Source organism: Boleophthalmus pectinirostris, unplaced genomic scaffold (assembly GCF_026225935.1).
Source record: "Boleophthalmus pectinirostris isolate CB_2022bp ecotype Guang Dong unplaced genomic scaffold, ASM2622593v1 HiC_scaffold_14, whole genome shotgun sequence".
NCBI classification, from domain to species: Eukaryota; Metazoa; Chordata; class Actinopteri; order Gobiiformes; family Gobiidae; genus Boleophthalmus; species Boleophthalmus pectinirostris.
In genome coordinates this window covers 23,895,191-23,910,645 of record NW_026571047.1, presented here as the reverse complement: position 1 = coordinate 23,910,645, position 15,455 = coordinate 23,895,191, and the positions used below count along the sequence as shown (strand labels likewise).

The 15,455-nt window shown below is 39.7% G+C and overlaps 1 protein-coding gene across 2 annotated transcripts in view; it reads right to left on the bottom strand.

Moving 5' to 3' along the window:
• Positions 1-15,455, bottom strand: part of LOC110160421 (adenosine kinase-like) — a 416,586-nt gene that overhangs the window by 257,540 nt on the left and 143,591 nt on the right. For both annotated transcript variants that reach the window (XM_055150301.1, XM_055150302.1), the window contains exon 6: positions 9,884-9,992. In XM_055150301.1, coding sequence (XP_055006276.1) covers positions 9,884-9,992 — 109 coding nt within the window. The remainder of the gene's footprint in view (positions 1-9,883; positions 9,993-15,455) is intronic.

Here is a 15,455-nt window from a genome sequence, read left to right as displayed (position 1 = left end):
ATCTGTCTGTGCCCCCGTCTCTCTCTGCCTCTCTCCCTCTCCCCCTCTCCATCTCTCTGTGCCACATCACTCTCTTTGTCTCTCTGCCTCTCTCTCTGTCTGTTTCTCCATCCACCTCTCTTTCTCCCCCCTCTCTCACTTTCTCCATCTCTCTATCCCTCTATATCTCTCTTGCTCTCCCACCTCTCTCTCCCCCTTACCCTCTCTCCTTCCCCCCTCTCTCCCTGTTTCTCCCTCTTCTTCTCTCTCTATCCCTCTTTCTCTCTCTTTCACTCTGTCTCCCTCCACCTCTCCTCTCTCCCTCCACTTCTCTTGCCCTCTCCCTCCCTCCCTCCATCTCTCCGTCTCTTTGTTGTAGGTCTGTGTGCAGTGATTTGCCTAAGGACCCAGATTTCCTAGCAACAGCCTGCCACCAAACATTTGGCAGCCGTTCAACATGATTTTTTTTTTTTTTTTTCCTCTTTCTTTTTTTCTCGTCTTCTTTGTGCGAGATGGCAGAGCTGTAACGCTGGCTGGAGCTTCTTGAATCTGTCTGCCACCCTCTCCCTCCCTCTCTCTTTCTACTTTCTCTCTCTCTTTTCCTTCTCTTAACATGTCTCCTTCACCCTCTCACCTTCCCTCTTTTCCTCTCCTTATTTTTTCTCACTCTCCCTTCCTTCTCTCTCTCTCTCTCAACCCCTCCCTACCCCCTTTTCTGTCTTCCTCTCTCTCATCTCCATCTCCCTCTTTTTCACACTCTCCCCCTCCCTCTTCCAACTCTTATCAGTCTCTTCCTCGCATTCTCCCCCTCTTCTTTGTCGCCTCTCTGTCTCTCTCTCTCTTCTACTCCTCTTTCTTGCTTCCCCTCTCACTCACCCTTTCTGTCAATTCATCCATCACTCTTCCTCCACACCCTCTCTTGTCTCTCTCCATCCTCTATCTCTCTCTTTTCCCCACTCTCTCACTCTTTAGCTCTGTCTCTTTGCCCCCCTCCCTCTGTCTCTCTTTCTCTTTGTCTCTTTTCTTTTTTCTGCTCTGTCTTCTTCCCCCCCCGCCCCTCTCTCTCTCGCTCTCTCTCTCTCTTCCTCTTTTTCCTCCTCTCTCCCCGTCTCCTCCCCCCTCTCTCTCCCCCCTCTTATTCCTCTCTCTCCCTCTGTCTCTTCCTCCTCCCTCTCTCTCCTTCTGTCTCCTTTCTTCTCTCTCCCTCTCACTCCTTCTGTCTCCTTTCTTCTCTCTCTCTCTCTCTCCCTCTGTCTCCTTTCCTCTCCCCCTCTTCCTCCTCTCTCTCTCTGTCTCTTTTCCTCTCTCTCCTTCTTCTTCCTCCTCTCTCTCATCTGTCTCCTTTTCTCTCTCTCCTTTCTTCCCTCTCTCTCTCTCATCCTCTTTCTCTCTCCTTCCCTCTCTCTCTATATGTCTCACTCTCTGTCTCTTTTCCTATCTCTCTCTGTCTCTTTTCCTCTTTCTCTCCCCCTCTTCCTCTTTATCCTCTTCTCTTTCCCTCTGTTTCTTTTACCCTCTCTCTCTCCCTCTTCCTCCTCTCTCTCTCGCAGTCTCTTTTCCCCTCTCTCTCTCTCTCTCCTCCTCTCTCCTCTGTCTCTTTCCCCTCCTCTCCCTCTCTCTCTCCTTTCCTCCCTATCGCTCTCTCTCCCTCTGTCTCTTTTCCTCTCCTCTCTCTCTCCTCTCCCTCTCTCCCTCTCTCCCTCTCTCCCTGCTGTCCGAGTTCTTCCAAAACCCAAAGCCCGTGGTCCAATCAGAGCGTCAGAGCAGCACCTTGAAGAAGAGACGACGCCAAAACTCATCAATCAACCGTTTAAGCAGCGAATCAGCACGAGTGTGTAAAAAGACACGAGGCTGGAGACACAACAGATATTCTTACATACTGTATATCAAATATTATTCAACATCTGAGCAGGAAAGAAAAAACTAAACTAAAGAAAGTCTTGAAATTTAGAAAAGTATTTTCAACAACAAAAAACACAGAGCACAACTTTATTTAGACGATTACTGATGATGTGATGATTATGACTTTTTGGATCACAATACTACAACTACTACTACAACTACTGCAACTACAACTACCACTACAACTACAACTACAACAACTACTACAACTACTGCAACTACTGCAACTACAACTACAACTTCTACAACAACAACTATTACTACAACTACTGCAACTACAACTACTACTACAACTACAACTACAACAACTACTACAACTACTGCAACTACTGCAACTACAACTACAACTTCTACAACAACAACTATTACTACAACTACTGCAACTACAACTACTACTACAACTACAACTACTAGAACTACAACTTCTACAACAACAACTATCACTACAACTACTACTACAACTACAACAACTGCTACTACTCCGCTACTACTACTACTGCTGCTACTACTACAACAACAGCAACTACAACAACAGCAACTACAACTACTACAACAACAACTACTACTACTACAACTACTACTACTACTACAACTGCTACAGAACTACAACTACTACTACAACTACAATTATAACAACTGCTACTACTCCACTACTACTACTACTGCTACTACTACAACAACTGCTACTACAACAGCAACTACAACTACTACAACAACTACTACTACTACTACTACTAATTTTGCAGTAAAAATACTAAGCACTGCTGTTTGTGCTAATAATACAAATTCTGGAGGCAGGGAGGGTGTCTTGCTGATTGGCACAACATCACTGGTAATCAACCACATAGTCTCAACCAATTACTGGGTTTCAGATCACAATATCACCAATTTGCCATAAGAGTATTTTTCCATCTACAGCTCTGAAATGGTACTTATTACTACTGCTACTACTACTACTTCACTAATGGCTCCATATATATATACAGGTCTTAAATCAATGGCTTAGAGACTTGCCCTGTAATCCAGACAATGACAGACCATTATAACTGTCACTCAACTCGCTCTAACATACACTATTTGACCGATTATCTCCACAGAGTTTTCAGTATATTCACTATTATTACACTTTTTCTGATTTTCTGCTTTATTTTTCAGAATGCAAAAACAAAAGGAAAGGGACATAGAGTAGTTATAATGCAACAATACTACTACTACTAGTGCTGCTACTATTACTACCGCTACTGCTACTACTACTACCACTACTGCTACTGCTACTACTGCTACTGCTACTACTACTACCACTACTACTACTGCTACTACTACTACTGCTACTGCTACTGCTTATACTACTACGACTACTACTCCTACTGCTACTGCTCCTACTCATACTCCTGCTACTACTACTACTGCTGCTACTACTCCTGCTGCTACTACTCGTGCTGCTACTACTGCTACTACTATTACTACTACTACTACTACTGCTGCTACTATTACTACTATTACTACTAGTACTACTACTGCTACTACTGCTACTACTACTCCCACTCCTGCTACTACTACGACTGCTACTACTACTACTACTGCTACTACTGCTACTACTACTACTACTACTGCTACTACTACTACTACTGCTGCTGCTGCTACTCCTCCTACTCCTACTCCAACCACTACTCCAACTACTACTACTACTACAGCTACAAAATTTTTACCTTTTTAAAAAAAATCTTATGTTAAGTTGACAATTTTTGTAACTATTTGAATTCTGAAACTTATTTTTTTATGGGTAGTTACCAATATTACAGTCACTGAAAGCCTGAAAACAAATTGTAAAATGCAAAAAAAAAAAAAAAAAAAAAAAATTATATACCGCAAATGGTAATACCACCTCAAAATACCATACAATATTATTGTTAATTAACCTGCTTAATATTCCCATAATTTGAAATAGTCTTTCTTACTCAAATTAGTGTTGTCACGATACTAAAATTTAAATTTGATTTTGATATTAAGGAGTAGACTCTGAATGCTGATACTGATACCGATATTGATATCAAATGTGATTTTTAACATTAAATCATAGTACTTTGTTTTATATTCCATGTGGTCTTATATGTGTGTAATCCCTCAGTGGTCCAGGTGGGTTTCATAGTGGTTCGATACTGGTTTTAGTATCGATTAGTGTCTGATTTTCAATACTTTTGATAACTCTAATGTGCTTGTACCAAAATCTGTCAGTATTAGTATCTTTGGCAAAGATGTTACACGGGGACAGGTCGAGATGGGGAGTACAATGTTGCGGTAAATTGGGTAAATTCTACTGAGTGCTCTTGACAAGGTTAATGGAAAAGCCCGTCTCTGGACCGGCCCTCACTGTATTAAGTGGAAATAGCTGCGACGCTGCTGTATCCACTAAGCACTTCAGTCGTGCCAATGGGGCCCTAATAAAGAGAATGATCCACTGTTTTGACAAAGACACCCGGGGGAGGGGCTTTCTATACCAATTCGCTATTTGAGATTCCAAGCACTGACAAAAAACCCATGTGAGACCTTCTTTGCGCCGCAAAAAATCCCACGGAGCCTTCGGATGTGGTAAAAACCAACTGCCAATTTGCAAAAAAAAAAAAAGGGGGGGGGGATGTGTGTTGTTTACTAATGTCGGGAGCTGCGGGGTTAGCGATGCGACCACACAGACGAGAGGACCGCAGAAGGGCTTTACTAACTGCTAGCTTGGCACGGATTAGCAGATTTTGTAGTTTTTTTGTGTGTGGCTGTGACCGGAAGGCTAATTATGAAACCTCTGCTGTTTGGGAGTTACGGCGGCCATGTTGGAGGCGGTTGGGGTGAGGTAGGGGGCGGTAGTGAGGTTTACGCGGGTTAGGTCCCATTAGGCGGAGTGAAGAAGACCTTATTAGGAAGGCTTAAAGAGGAAGGTTTAAAGCCAATTTCACAGCATATGAACGAAAAAAGGATCAAATTCAAAAGAGCAGCGGCCATTTCCTCCGCCATCTCGCACTATAAATGTTTTAAAAGGACAGACTGGAGTTAAATACTGAGGAGATGGGGAATTTGGAGTGAGAAGAAGAAGAAGAAAAAGCATTATGAGCAGCTGTCTAATATGCATTAAGATACTAATAGGCTATTTAGTTCTGTCAAATGTTAAAGCTTAATATTTATAGAATCTTGAGTCTTATTTCAATTCCTGATGTTTTTCCACACTCATTCATTCATAAAACGCAACCAAACTGTCCACAGAAATTACTATAACCATTATATTAGCTCTGCAAGTTTGACATTTCTTATAATTTGGCCCAAACTCAGCTCAAACAGAAGAAAAAAAATGTTAACTTTAAGAAACATCTAAATATCAAATTAATGTCATAATGTAAGAAAGTGTCAGCCTCATAGTAAAACTGGCTAAGTCATTTTTTCAATGTTTTCAGGAAAATACAAAAATAAACTATATATATCAATGAGATAGACGTGGAGACTTGCAAGTTGTAACTTTGACTTGAGTCAGACATGAGTCACTATTTTTAGGACTTGAGACTTGACTTGATAAAATTGACTAAGACTTGGGAATCAACTTGGACTTGAGGTCTGTGACTTGAGAAGCACTTTTAAATCTGAATTCTTTCTATTCTGACCGTAATGATTCACTCTAAGACGGGCATGTGTCTGTGGCCCGTGGGCCAAATGCGGCCCTCAGACAAATTTTTCTCGGCCCTCAGGCTTCCAGGTGAATTGGCCCAAATTACCTTGCATCACTTAAAGATGTACTTTTTACTGCACGTTTATTGAAAATCTGCCTTGATAAAGCTAATATTTAATATTTATTGTGTGGTTTTAAGGATCTTAGCATGAATAAAGACTGATGGCTCATTCTAACGTGTTAAACATGCACATATTTCAATTATTCACTGTATTGAGCTCCAGTCTGCAGCCCTCAATCAGCCCTCTGCTTCATCTGTGTTTAGATATGTGTCCCTTGATGAAAAAGCTTTGGACACCACTGCTCTAAGACCCTGTCAAGAAAAATTAGCATTTCTACAACTCTTACATACTCTATAAATACTCATAAATAAATATACTATGACTTTTTAAGGACCATTAAGTTTAAATTCATATAAATAGCAAAAATCTAAGCTATATTTGGTACTTTGGTTTAAAGACTTCAAATGACTTGAAGCTCAAAGCAGACGACTCGGACTTGACTTGGACTTATGGACCAGTGACCCGAGACTCGACTTGGACTTGCCTGTATTTGACTTGGGACTCAACTCGGACTTGAGGTCAAAGACTTCAGACTTACTTGAGATTTGCAAAGCGACAACTTGGTCCCACCTCTGATGAGATGAAATCTGCTGGTCTGCACAGGTTTAAAGCCACACTGTGTCACATTTTAGACAAAATAGTAGGTGACGGATGCTCCACCAGAAAAATTACATAGTGCACCTTTAACAAAATTGCAAACAACATCAAAGAAAAGATAAACTAAAGAATATCAGGGTAAAGAGAAACTAAAATATGCAAAAGTGAACATGATTAGAGCTCTGTACTAGTTCTGTATAATCAGGCTGAAGAACCACTGACCTAAGATTACCCTGCTTTAAAGTTGGACATATTTTTTAGTTGTGTCTTTTTCCACTTCTCGAAGATGCTGGAATGCAGTGTAATTTCAGGGCTATCATTTGGACTCAGGATGAGAAGAAACCCTTAATCCACAAGAATTAAACTTAATCCCAAACTCTGTAACATGAGCTTCGGTTGACCCCCAACAGAAAAAGTAACTGCAGCATCTGTCCACGCCACTCTCTGCTGTGTCACCTTAAAGTCTAGAAAAATGTGAATGTTTCTATACGTCGAGCAATCAATTTTTCACACTTAGACACTGCACCTGTTGTCATGTCTTCTGTGTTAAAGTATTGAAAGAAGGTGGAGCAATTTCACAGAGATGACAAAGCAAGAAGACTACATCAGGACTAGACTAGGACTAAACCAAGACTAAACCAGGATTAAACTGCAGCGTATACATGCGCGCTGAGAAACCAGGACACTCAGATTGCTGTGTACATGATCAAATGTAGAATCTTGGTTTCTTGACACAATCTTACAAATGCACAAGCACAAAAATTATATATTTAATAAGACAGGACAAATACAAACAATCATGAGCTCCTTTATCGTAGGAAGCTCAGGAGGTTCCTAACCAGCGGTAAGGAGCTATGAGGTATCCCACAATCCACTGCACAGATCAAACCCAACATTTCCAAACATTATTTTCCAAGTTCTACACTGCAGCACATTATTAATAAACTCAACTTTACATCAAATAAACCATGACCACTATTGACCCACATCAGCCTGTTTGATCAAATAATTTGTTTTACGTTTTACAGAAAGGAAACTTAAAACCACATGGCTACCGTATTTTCCGGGCTATTAGACGCGCTCTTAAGCCTCTAACCGCATCAAAAAACGACCGCGCGCCCCACAATCCAGAGCGCCCTATACACGAATCGACTGTGTCCCAGCACGACTTTAGTAAACTATAAAGCCACACCACCCGCAGAACTCGCAAACACACATGGAGCAGACAGCGACAACACAGCGAAAAACACCCACAACCCACAGGAACGAACCGAAAAAGCGAGTGCAATGTGCCACTTCTAGACACAACTGAACAACCGAGTCACTGCGAACACGCCGACAATCCCGCGGTCCCAGACAGCACCCTCCCTACACGCCACAACCGAACAAAGCCCAGAGTCACCGTGAACGCCACAAAGTCCCACCTTATAGTCTGGAAAATACGGTAATTTGCATAAACTGTAAGCACTGATAAAAACAGCTTGCACCAGGTTTAGAGCAGCTCTTTATTTAAGAGTCATTTCACTCATGTACGGTCACTTTATTTATGTTGGTCAATTTATTTATGTTGGCTGCCTTGTGGTGAAAAGACTGAAAAGTGTTTGTCTTTTGGACGCATGTGCACTCAACTTTATGTTGCAGTAACCAGGATACTGCACGCACATGCCACAGTACAATATATCAGCTACAGTATCCAGGTTTCTCATAGCCGGGATACTGCCTTATTTGGGATACTGAAACCGGGATACTGTGTAAACATGCACCATGACGAAACTGGGATACTCAAAAAACATGATCATAACCAAGATACTGATGTGCATGTGTACGCACTCTATGATAAACCAGAACTCAAACTAAACTAAACTAAAGACCTAAAACAGGACTATCAGTGGGACTCAAATCATTTAAAGTTGGGACAGTTTCCATAGCAACAGCAAAACATTGGCAATATTTTGAAAAGTCCACAACATGTCGTCAATAACAGGAAAAGTTCATGTGACGCAAACCCATGAATATTACATCTGATTAAGTTCCCAACTAGAACTGTCTGCATTTAATAATAGTATTTTCATCCATCAGAATCCAGGAAGTGCAGTGAAAGCAAACTCTTCTATGAAAAGTATGAAAATACACTCATAAACCATTGCAGTGAATAATTTTGATGCCAGGAATGTAACTAGGAATAAGTAAGGAATAACTTCGGACCAGCGCAAACTGTTTAAAATGAACTAGATTTGTTTTTCACAATTCACAAGACAGTAAAAATCAGCTACAGCGCCTTTAAATCGGTTCAAACCTATAAACAACACAAGCGGGACTTGCAGAACCCTTTGTACAACAGTTTGAGAACCCTTAAAAAAGCTGGTGTGGTCTATGTAACACAGCTATATTCTTAAGTAACGCTCTGTTTTTCACATTTTTAGACGGTATAAATCAGGTAGAGCACCTTTAAATCAGTCCAAATCTACGCAAAAACAGTACTACACTTTTTTGGCAATTAAATCAAACCAAACCAGGACTTGCAGAACCCTTTGTACAAAAACTGGTATTGTAACGCTTTTTTAAAATTATGAGCTCTGTTTTTCACATTTTAAGACAGTAAAAATCATGCACAGCACCTTTAAATCAGTTCAAATCTAGAATCTGCTCTTGACTATTGAATCAAACTATGAACAAACAAAACCAGGACTTGCAGAACCCGTCGTACCACAGTTTGAGAACTCTCAGAAAAGCCTGTATTGTCTCAGTAACAAAGCTACATTCTTAATTCTGTTGTTCACATTTTAAGATGGTTAAAACCAGGTAGAGCATCTTTAAATCAATCCAAAACAGTACTACACTTTTTTGATTGTTAAATCAAACTATAATTGAACAAAATGAGGACTTGCAGAACCCACTGTACAAAAACTGGTATTGTAACACTTTTTAAAAAATTACTAGCTCTGTTTTTCACATTTTAAGACAGTCAAAATCACATACAGCACCTTTAAATCGGTTCAAACCCAGGACCTTGACTTGACAATTGAATCAAACTATGAACAAACAAACCCAGGACTTGCAGAACCCCTTGTACCACCGCTTGAGAACCCTCACAAAAGCCGGTATGGTCTCAGTAACACAGCTATATTCTGAATTAACGTTCTGTTTTTCACATTTTAAGATAGTATGAACCAGATACAGCACCTTTAAATCAGTCCAAATCTAGACCGCAACAGTACTACACTTTTTTGACTATTAAATCTGGACTTGCGGAACCGTTTGTACAAAAGCTGGCACTGTAACTTCTTTTTTTAATTACTAGCTCTTTTTTTCACATTTTAAAACAGTAAAAATCACATACAGCACCTTTAAATCAGTTCAAATCTAGGATCTACCCTCGACTATTGAATCAAACCATGAACAAACAAACCCAGGACTTGCAGAACCCCTTGTACCGCCGCTTGAGAACCCTCACAAAAGCCGGTATTGTCTCTGTAACAGCTCATTTTCCTACACAGTGCCGTGAATAGATGTATTAACAATGCAGAAGGCTTACAGAGGCAATTCCCTGAGAATAAAACCTCTTAACATTTTGTCCTCTCCTGGCAATGGACTCCAGGAACAGTCATTCTGAAGCATACAGGATCTCACTTACCGCGATATAATAGACTTTGGCTTTCTTCACTAGCTCCCAGTTGCCGTCCAAGTCCAGATGTTTTTCTTTTTTGTAGCAGTTCGCGGCTGCCAGGTTAGCGACAAGGGACCTGCGTAGACAGAAACCATAAATCTTCACCGCCTCCAGTCTTATCATCCATCTTAATTTCAGCTCAAAAACATCCCTAAAAACATTCAGGCCTGTAGACTTGTGCTCTGTTGCTATCGGCGATGTGGAGGTGTGATAATGGAGTCAGGGAAGGTGCCAAGGTGAAATAAGTCACTCGGATGGCTTTATGAAATCTATTTGAGACACAGATTTTCAAGGCATTGGAAGGTGTTCAACGTGTGGTCCCAGGGCGTATTACGGTACAGATGGGATTGTAAAAGGGCCCAAGTGGGATAAAAAATAATAAAAAATATTGTAGTGGCAAGAGGTGGGAGTTGGTCCAAAATAATCACTGTTTTCCAGAGGCTAAATCACAATTTCATGTAAATAAAGTGGTTTTAGGTGGTAACTACAGCTTTTTGTTGCTTCTGGGAGTTCACGCTTTACTGTGATTGGTCAAATTCGCCTGTCACTCAAAGTACGACAGAGTATGATCAGTGGGAGAAGAGGAGAGGGAAAAAGAACCAGTGTTTAAACATAGCATATAAACAGTGAATTATTATGATCATCTCACAAAAAATAGGGTATCATCATGAGATTTTATGTTCACACTAACAGTGTTGTCAAATTATTCTAAGAAAAATGTCTTCAGTAGTTGTACTTTTAGTGCTGGTCCCAAGCCTGTATAAAAAGTTGTATCAGAAAAGACGTCAGGTTTATTAACTCCTTGTCAATTAAAACACAAGTAAACGCAAAATCTGTTATTTTTTTCATCTAAGTTACACATTTTGCTTATTATTAATAAAATACCAAACACCATGTAATGTACAGAATGAAATAGAAGATTCCCATACATTTCAGAGCAGGGTTGTAGAGGGATTAATGGGATTTATGAATTATAAGACATCATAATATCTAGATACTGTATTTTTCAGACTATAAGTCACTCCGGAGTATAAGTCACACTAGCCAAAAAATGTTTAAACAAGAAGAAAAAAATATATAAGTCACACCGGACCATCAGTCTCACATTTTGGGGGAAATTTATTTTTTTAAAATCAGAGACCAGGAACACTTTAATTATTTAATGTTAAAAGTCAAGTTATAGTAATAACAATAGAACAGAGAACAACAGACTGTTAATGTCACATATGAACAGTTCTTCAGATTAAACTATAACATAAACAACAGAACAGAACAAGTTTAACAAACTCTCCATCTCACTCCAAATCACTAAACTAACTGAATTCTTCATCCTCTGTGTCACTTCTGAGCAACTCCACAACCTCTGGAGGTAAACAGAGCTGCTTCTTCTTTCTCTTCTGTGTAGCTGTCGTCAGACTCGGCATCAGTTCCATTTAGAATTATTCCAGTCTTTCTGAATCCCGACAGGATGGTTTCGGTGTCACTGAAGTCCAGACTTTGTCGATCCGTCCAATGACTTCCAGGAAAGTTGCCTGGTGCATCCTCCCGTGTGTCACAAGTTTCTCGCTCACTCCAGATTTTCTTTCTGCTGCTCGATTAACATTTTCAGTTGCATATTTCTCTATTTGCAGCTTGTAATCTGTGTCTCTTTCTGCAGGAGACATGTGCAGTAGAGTGAAATGACAGTGGTACATGAGTAACAGGAGCAGCAGATACTGACACACAAGACTAGAGCTTCTCGCACCTGTCAGTGTGAAAATTAAGTTATAAGTTATAAGTTGCACTGGAGTATAAATCACAGGAAACACTGAAACCATGAAAAAAAAGTGTGAGTTATAGTCCAAAAAATACGCTTTGCCAGTTTGATTTCCAGTTCTGTTCCAGTTGCAGGTTAATTTCATAGCATGAGTTCTCATTAAGAGTGGAACAAGAGACAATTTCCACAAGATTTTGAAATTTTGAAATTATTCACAATCATAAATAAATAGAGTTTAGAATTTTGGTCTCACATTTTCTTCATTTTAAATTTACTTTTACTTACATTTTTTAGATCTACATCTTCTCAAGAGACTCAGATTTTGACGTTGTAGCTCAAGATTTTGACCTGTTCCAAGTACTTATTCATTTCTTTCCACTCAGAAGTAGCTCGTACGAAATCCCACCAAATTACCTTGTAGCACTTAACCTGAATGACACCACTATTACCAGAATGTGGGACCTTTAAGTTTTGTCAATAACAGAATCACAGTTCCAGTAAACCTCCTTGACACCTCTCTTTCTGTCAAGTCTCTAACAGCCCTGGTGATGGAGCAGCTATGGATCAATACTTAACACTGCTTCTGTCAATCACGCTGTGTTTGGCCCCCGCCGCTCGGCCTTATGGGAGATTTGATGTGTGCTCTGACACCTGCAAAGGTCAGAAAGCTTGCCCCGCGAGTGAGGCTTGTAATGTTTCTTACAGGTGTAGAACAGGAGCTGAGAGGAGACGACTCGATACCAACTAGAAAGTGAGAAAGCGCTGAATGCACACGCTGCCTTCAGGGTCACGGGGAGAGTGGGACGTAACGAAATATTTGATTTGACACTTTTGACATGTGGAGGTTGTTGAATGGGTTGTAGTTTGTAAATAATGTACTACATATATTTTTTATTTATAGAGTTTTTTTGGCGGTATAAATGTGTAATAGTTTGAAAGTACTACTCTTTGTCAGGACTTGGGAGAGTACAAAAAGTTGCACTTGAACTGAACTGGTTTATTCTGACCCAGACCTTTGTAGATTTCTCTTTTAAAGGCCCTTATAACGCTATTTCCAGGTCTATGATATAATATTTCCTCATTCCAAACATACCTGGAGTTGTATTTTGTTTCATTCACATTTTTAACACACAAATCCTGCATATTTGGGCTGAGTTCTTCTCTCTCCGGTCCACTTTGTGATGTGGTAATACAGGAAGTGCTCCACTGTGTTTTTAAACTCCATACGCTTTCAGTGGAATCATTTGGATAAGTTTCAGCCCTGAAATTGCCGGTCTCTAGTGAACAAAAATTAAAAGTTGGCTGTTCACTTCAAAACGGCCTCTTCATGACATCACAAGTTGGAACAGAACGTTTTTGAGCTTTGGAGATGTACTGACTAGGGATGGGCATTCGATTAAATTTTCTTAATCGATCGTCGGGAGAATTAACAAACAATTATCGATTAATCATGAACGTTTTTTATATTAAAATTATCATCATTATTATTACTATCTGCACTAATCTGCATAAATATATTCAACTTTGCGACATATAAACCGTAACGACTCTAGAGCCACATCAGCCCGTTTGACATTTTAATGTGTTTAATGCAGCTTTGTGCAACTCTCACAGAAACGAAACTTAAAACCTCATTGCAAATTTGCATAAACTAAGCAAAGAAAAAAAAAAAAACAGCTCTTGTGTCACTGATGTGGCATGACTCAGTGGAATACAGGTTAGTGTGACCATATTTGCGTTTGTCAAAACCAGGACACCGTACGGGGGGTGGGAGGTGGGGACTCGTCATCGACATTGTGCGACTCTCACCTGGCAAAACTTTTACATGTTTTTCGGTGTCCTGGTGAACTTTTTCCCACTGGACACCGAAACATATGTGCTGCTTTGTACACTGTGCACATGGACTCAAACTCGTCCCAACTCGTTAAATACGCATTTGTGCTTCGGCACGTTGTAGACTGGCTGACTGTTTATGTTTTGCTCCATCTGAGTGCAGAGAGCTACATGTCCGGACCCCCGTTTGTCCCCGGACATGGACGCACAGCAACCTACATTCGGTTTGTCTATTAAAATGAACGTAATCGATGAAATTCTTAATGATCAATAATCGATTAATCAACTAATCATGCCCATCCCTAGTACTGACTAATAATAAATATTATACTCAGATATGTGTGAATGAAACTAAACACAACTCCAGGTCTGTTTTTAATGAGGAAACAACTTCATAACATGCTGTAGATCAGTGCTTTGTTCACTGATTCTGCAAAAATCTGCTGTGTTTTTCAGTCCCTTTCCTTTTTCTTTTTTCTTCGTAAGCAGTCATATGTGTTTGATATGGACGAACCATGTGTGTCTCTAATTGGCGTAGGTTTGGTCTCAGCTTTGGCGATTTACATTTTCCCATGGAATATTGTCAATTGAGTCCGTTTGGGAGGGGCACTTCTGGAGATAGTCGCTCTTTTTCCACAGCGACTCATTATTAGGGCTGGGTATCATTAAGAAGTTGCAGATACGATACATACCTCGATACATAGGTCACGATACGATACATACCTCGATACAGTGCACTTTCAATTCGATATGATATATTTCAAATCAAGTCGATACAGTTCAATAAAAATAATGGCTTGTTAAACCACTTCTTGTGCCATGTTCCTATAAAACACACCCATTTTAAACGTCAAAACAACGAAAATGCCAACTGTTTCGCATAAACTAGTTTCGTTCCTCTAAAAAACCAACAAAACTGTAGCTGTAACAAAATAATTTAGTAAAATATACCCAAAAAAATACTCTTGGTTTTATATCGATACAGCAGCCCACGATATCGATACTATATTATCTCATTAAGCGATATGATACGTCGATATTTTGATATTTTTGGACACCCCGACTCATTATAAGACAAGTTTAATTGAAGATGAAGACAAGTAAGTTCATTTTGAAAAGTTTTTCATAGTTCGGTGCAGCGTCTTCACTCGTGCCTGTTCAAGCCGACATCTTCAGGTGCGGTCCTGTCCTGCCGCTTCCCCAGTTTAGGCTCCTGGCTCCACTAATGACATCACTCTGTTGCAGCCAATGAAGTAGCAGCACCCTGTCGTCATGTCACTGAATAAATCTCAGAACGTCTAATAGACAAAATGTGAACTAAAACGTGTTAAATTAATACTACTGAGTTTGGAAAAATATCGGAATAAACATATATTTTTGTTTATTAAAATAAAATGTCAAATATTGGTAGGGAATAGGGGTGTAAGAAAAAATCGATTCAGTGATATATCGTGATACTTCATTGCACAAGTCTCGAATCGATTCAAAATGCACCCAAATCAATCTTTTAAATAATATTTTTCATAAAAATTCATTATTTACATTCACTGTTCTGATGATTTAAACATTTCTATAAATTATATTCCATACAAGTGTGTTCTCGTGAAGGTGCAGTCGACTGTATTAACAGAAAGAATTATTGATAAAACGCAATATATCGTCCTATGTTTTAGTATTGGGATATTTTGGGATATATCGAATCGTGACATGCTTATTATGATATGTATTGTATCGTCAGACTCAAGGCAATGCACATCCCTGGTAGGGACTATTTTGTCTTCCCCAAATATTGGTTGTGACATGTCCCCACTGCAAACCTACGCCCTTGATCTAAACTTGGGGAGATTCACCTGTGACCAGACTCACATCTTCATAAAGCATTGAAGAAGTGTGCATTGTGGATCCTTCGCAAGATCTGCAGTAAACGACAGTATAAAGTAAACATCTCCA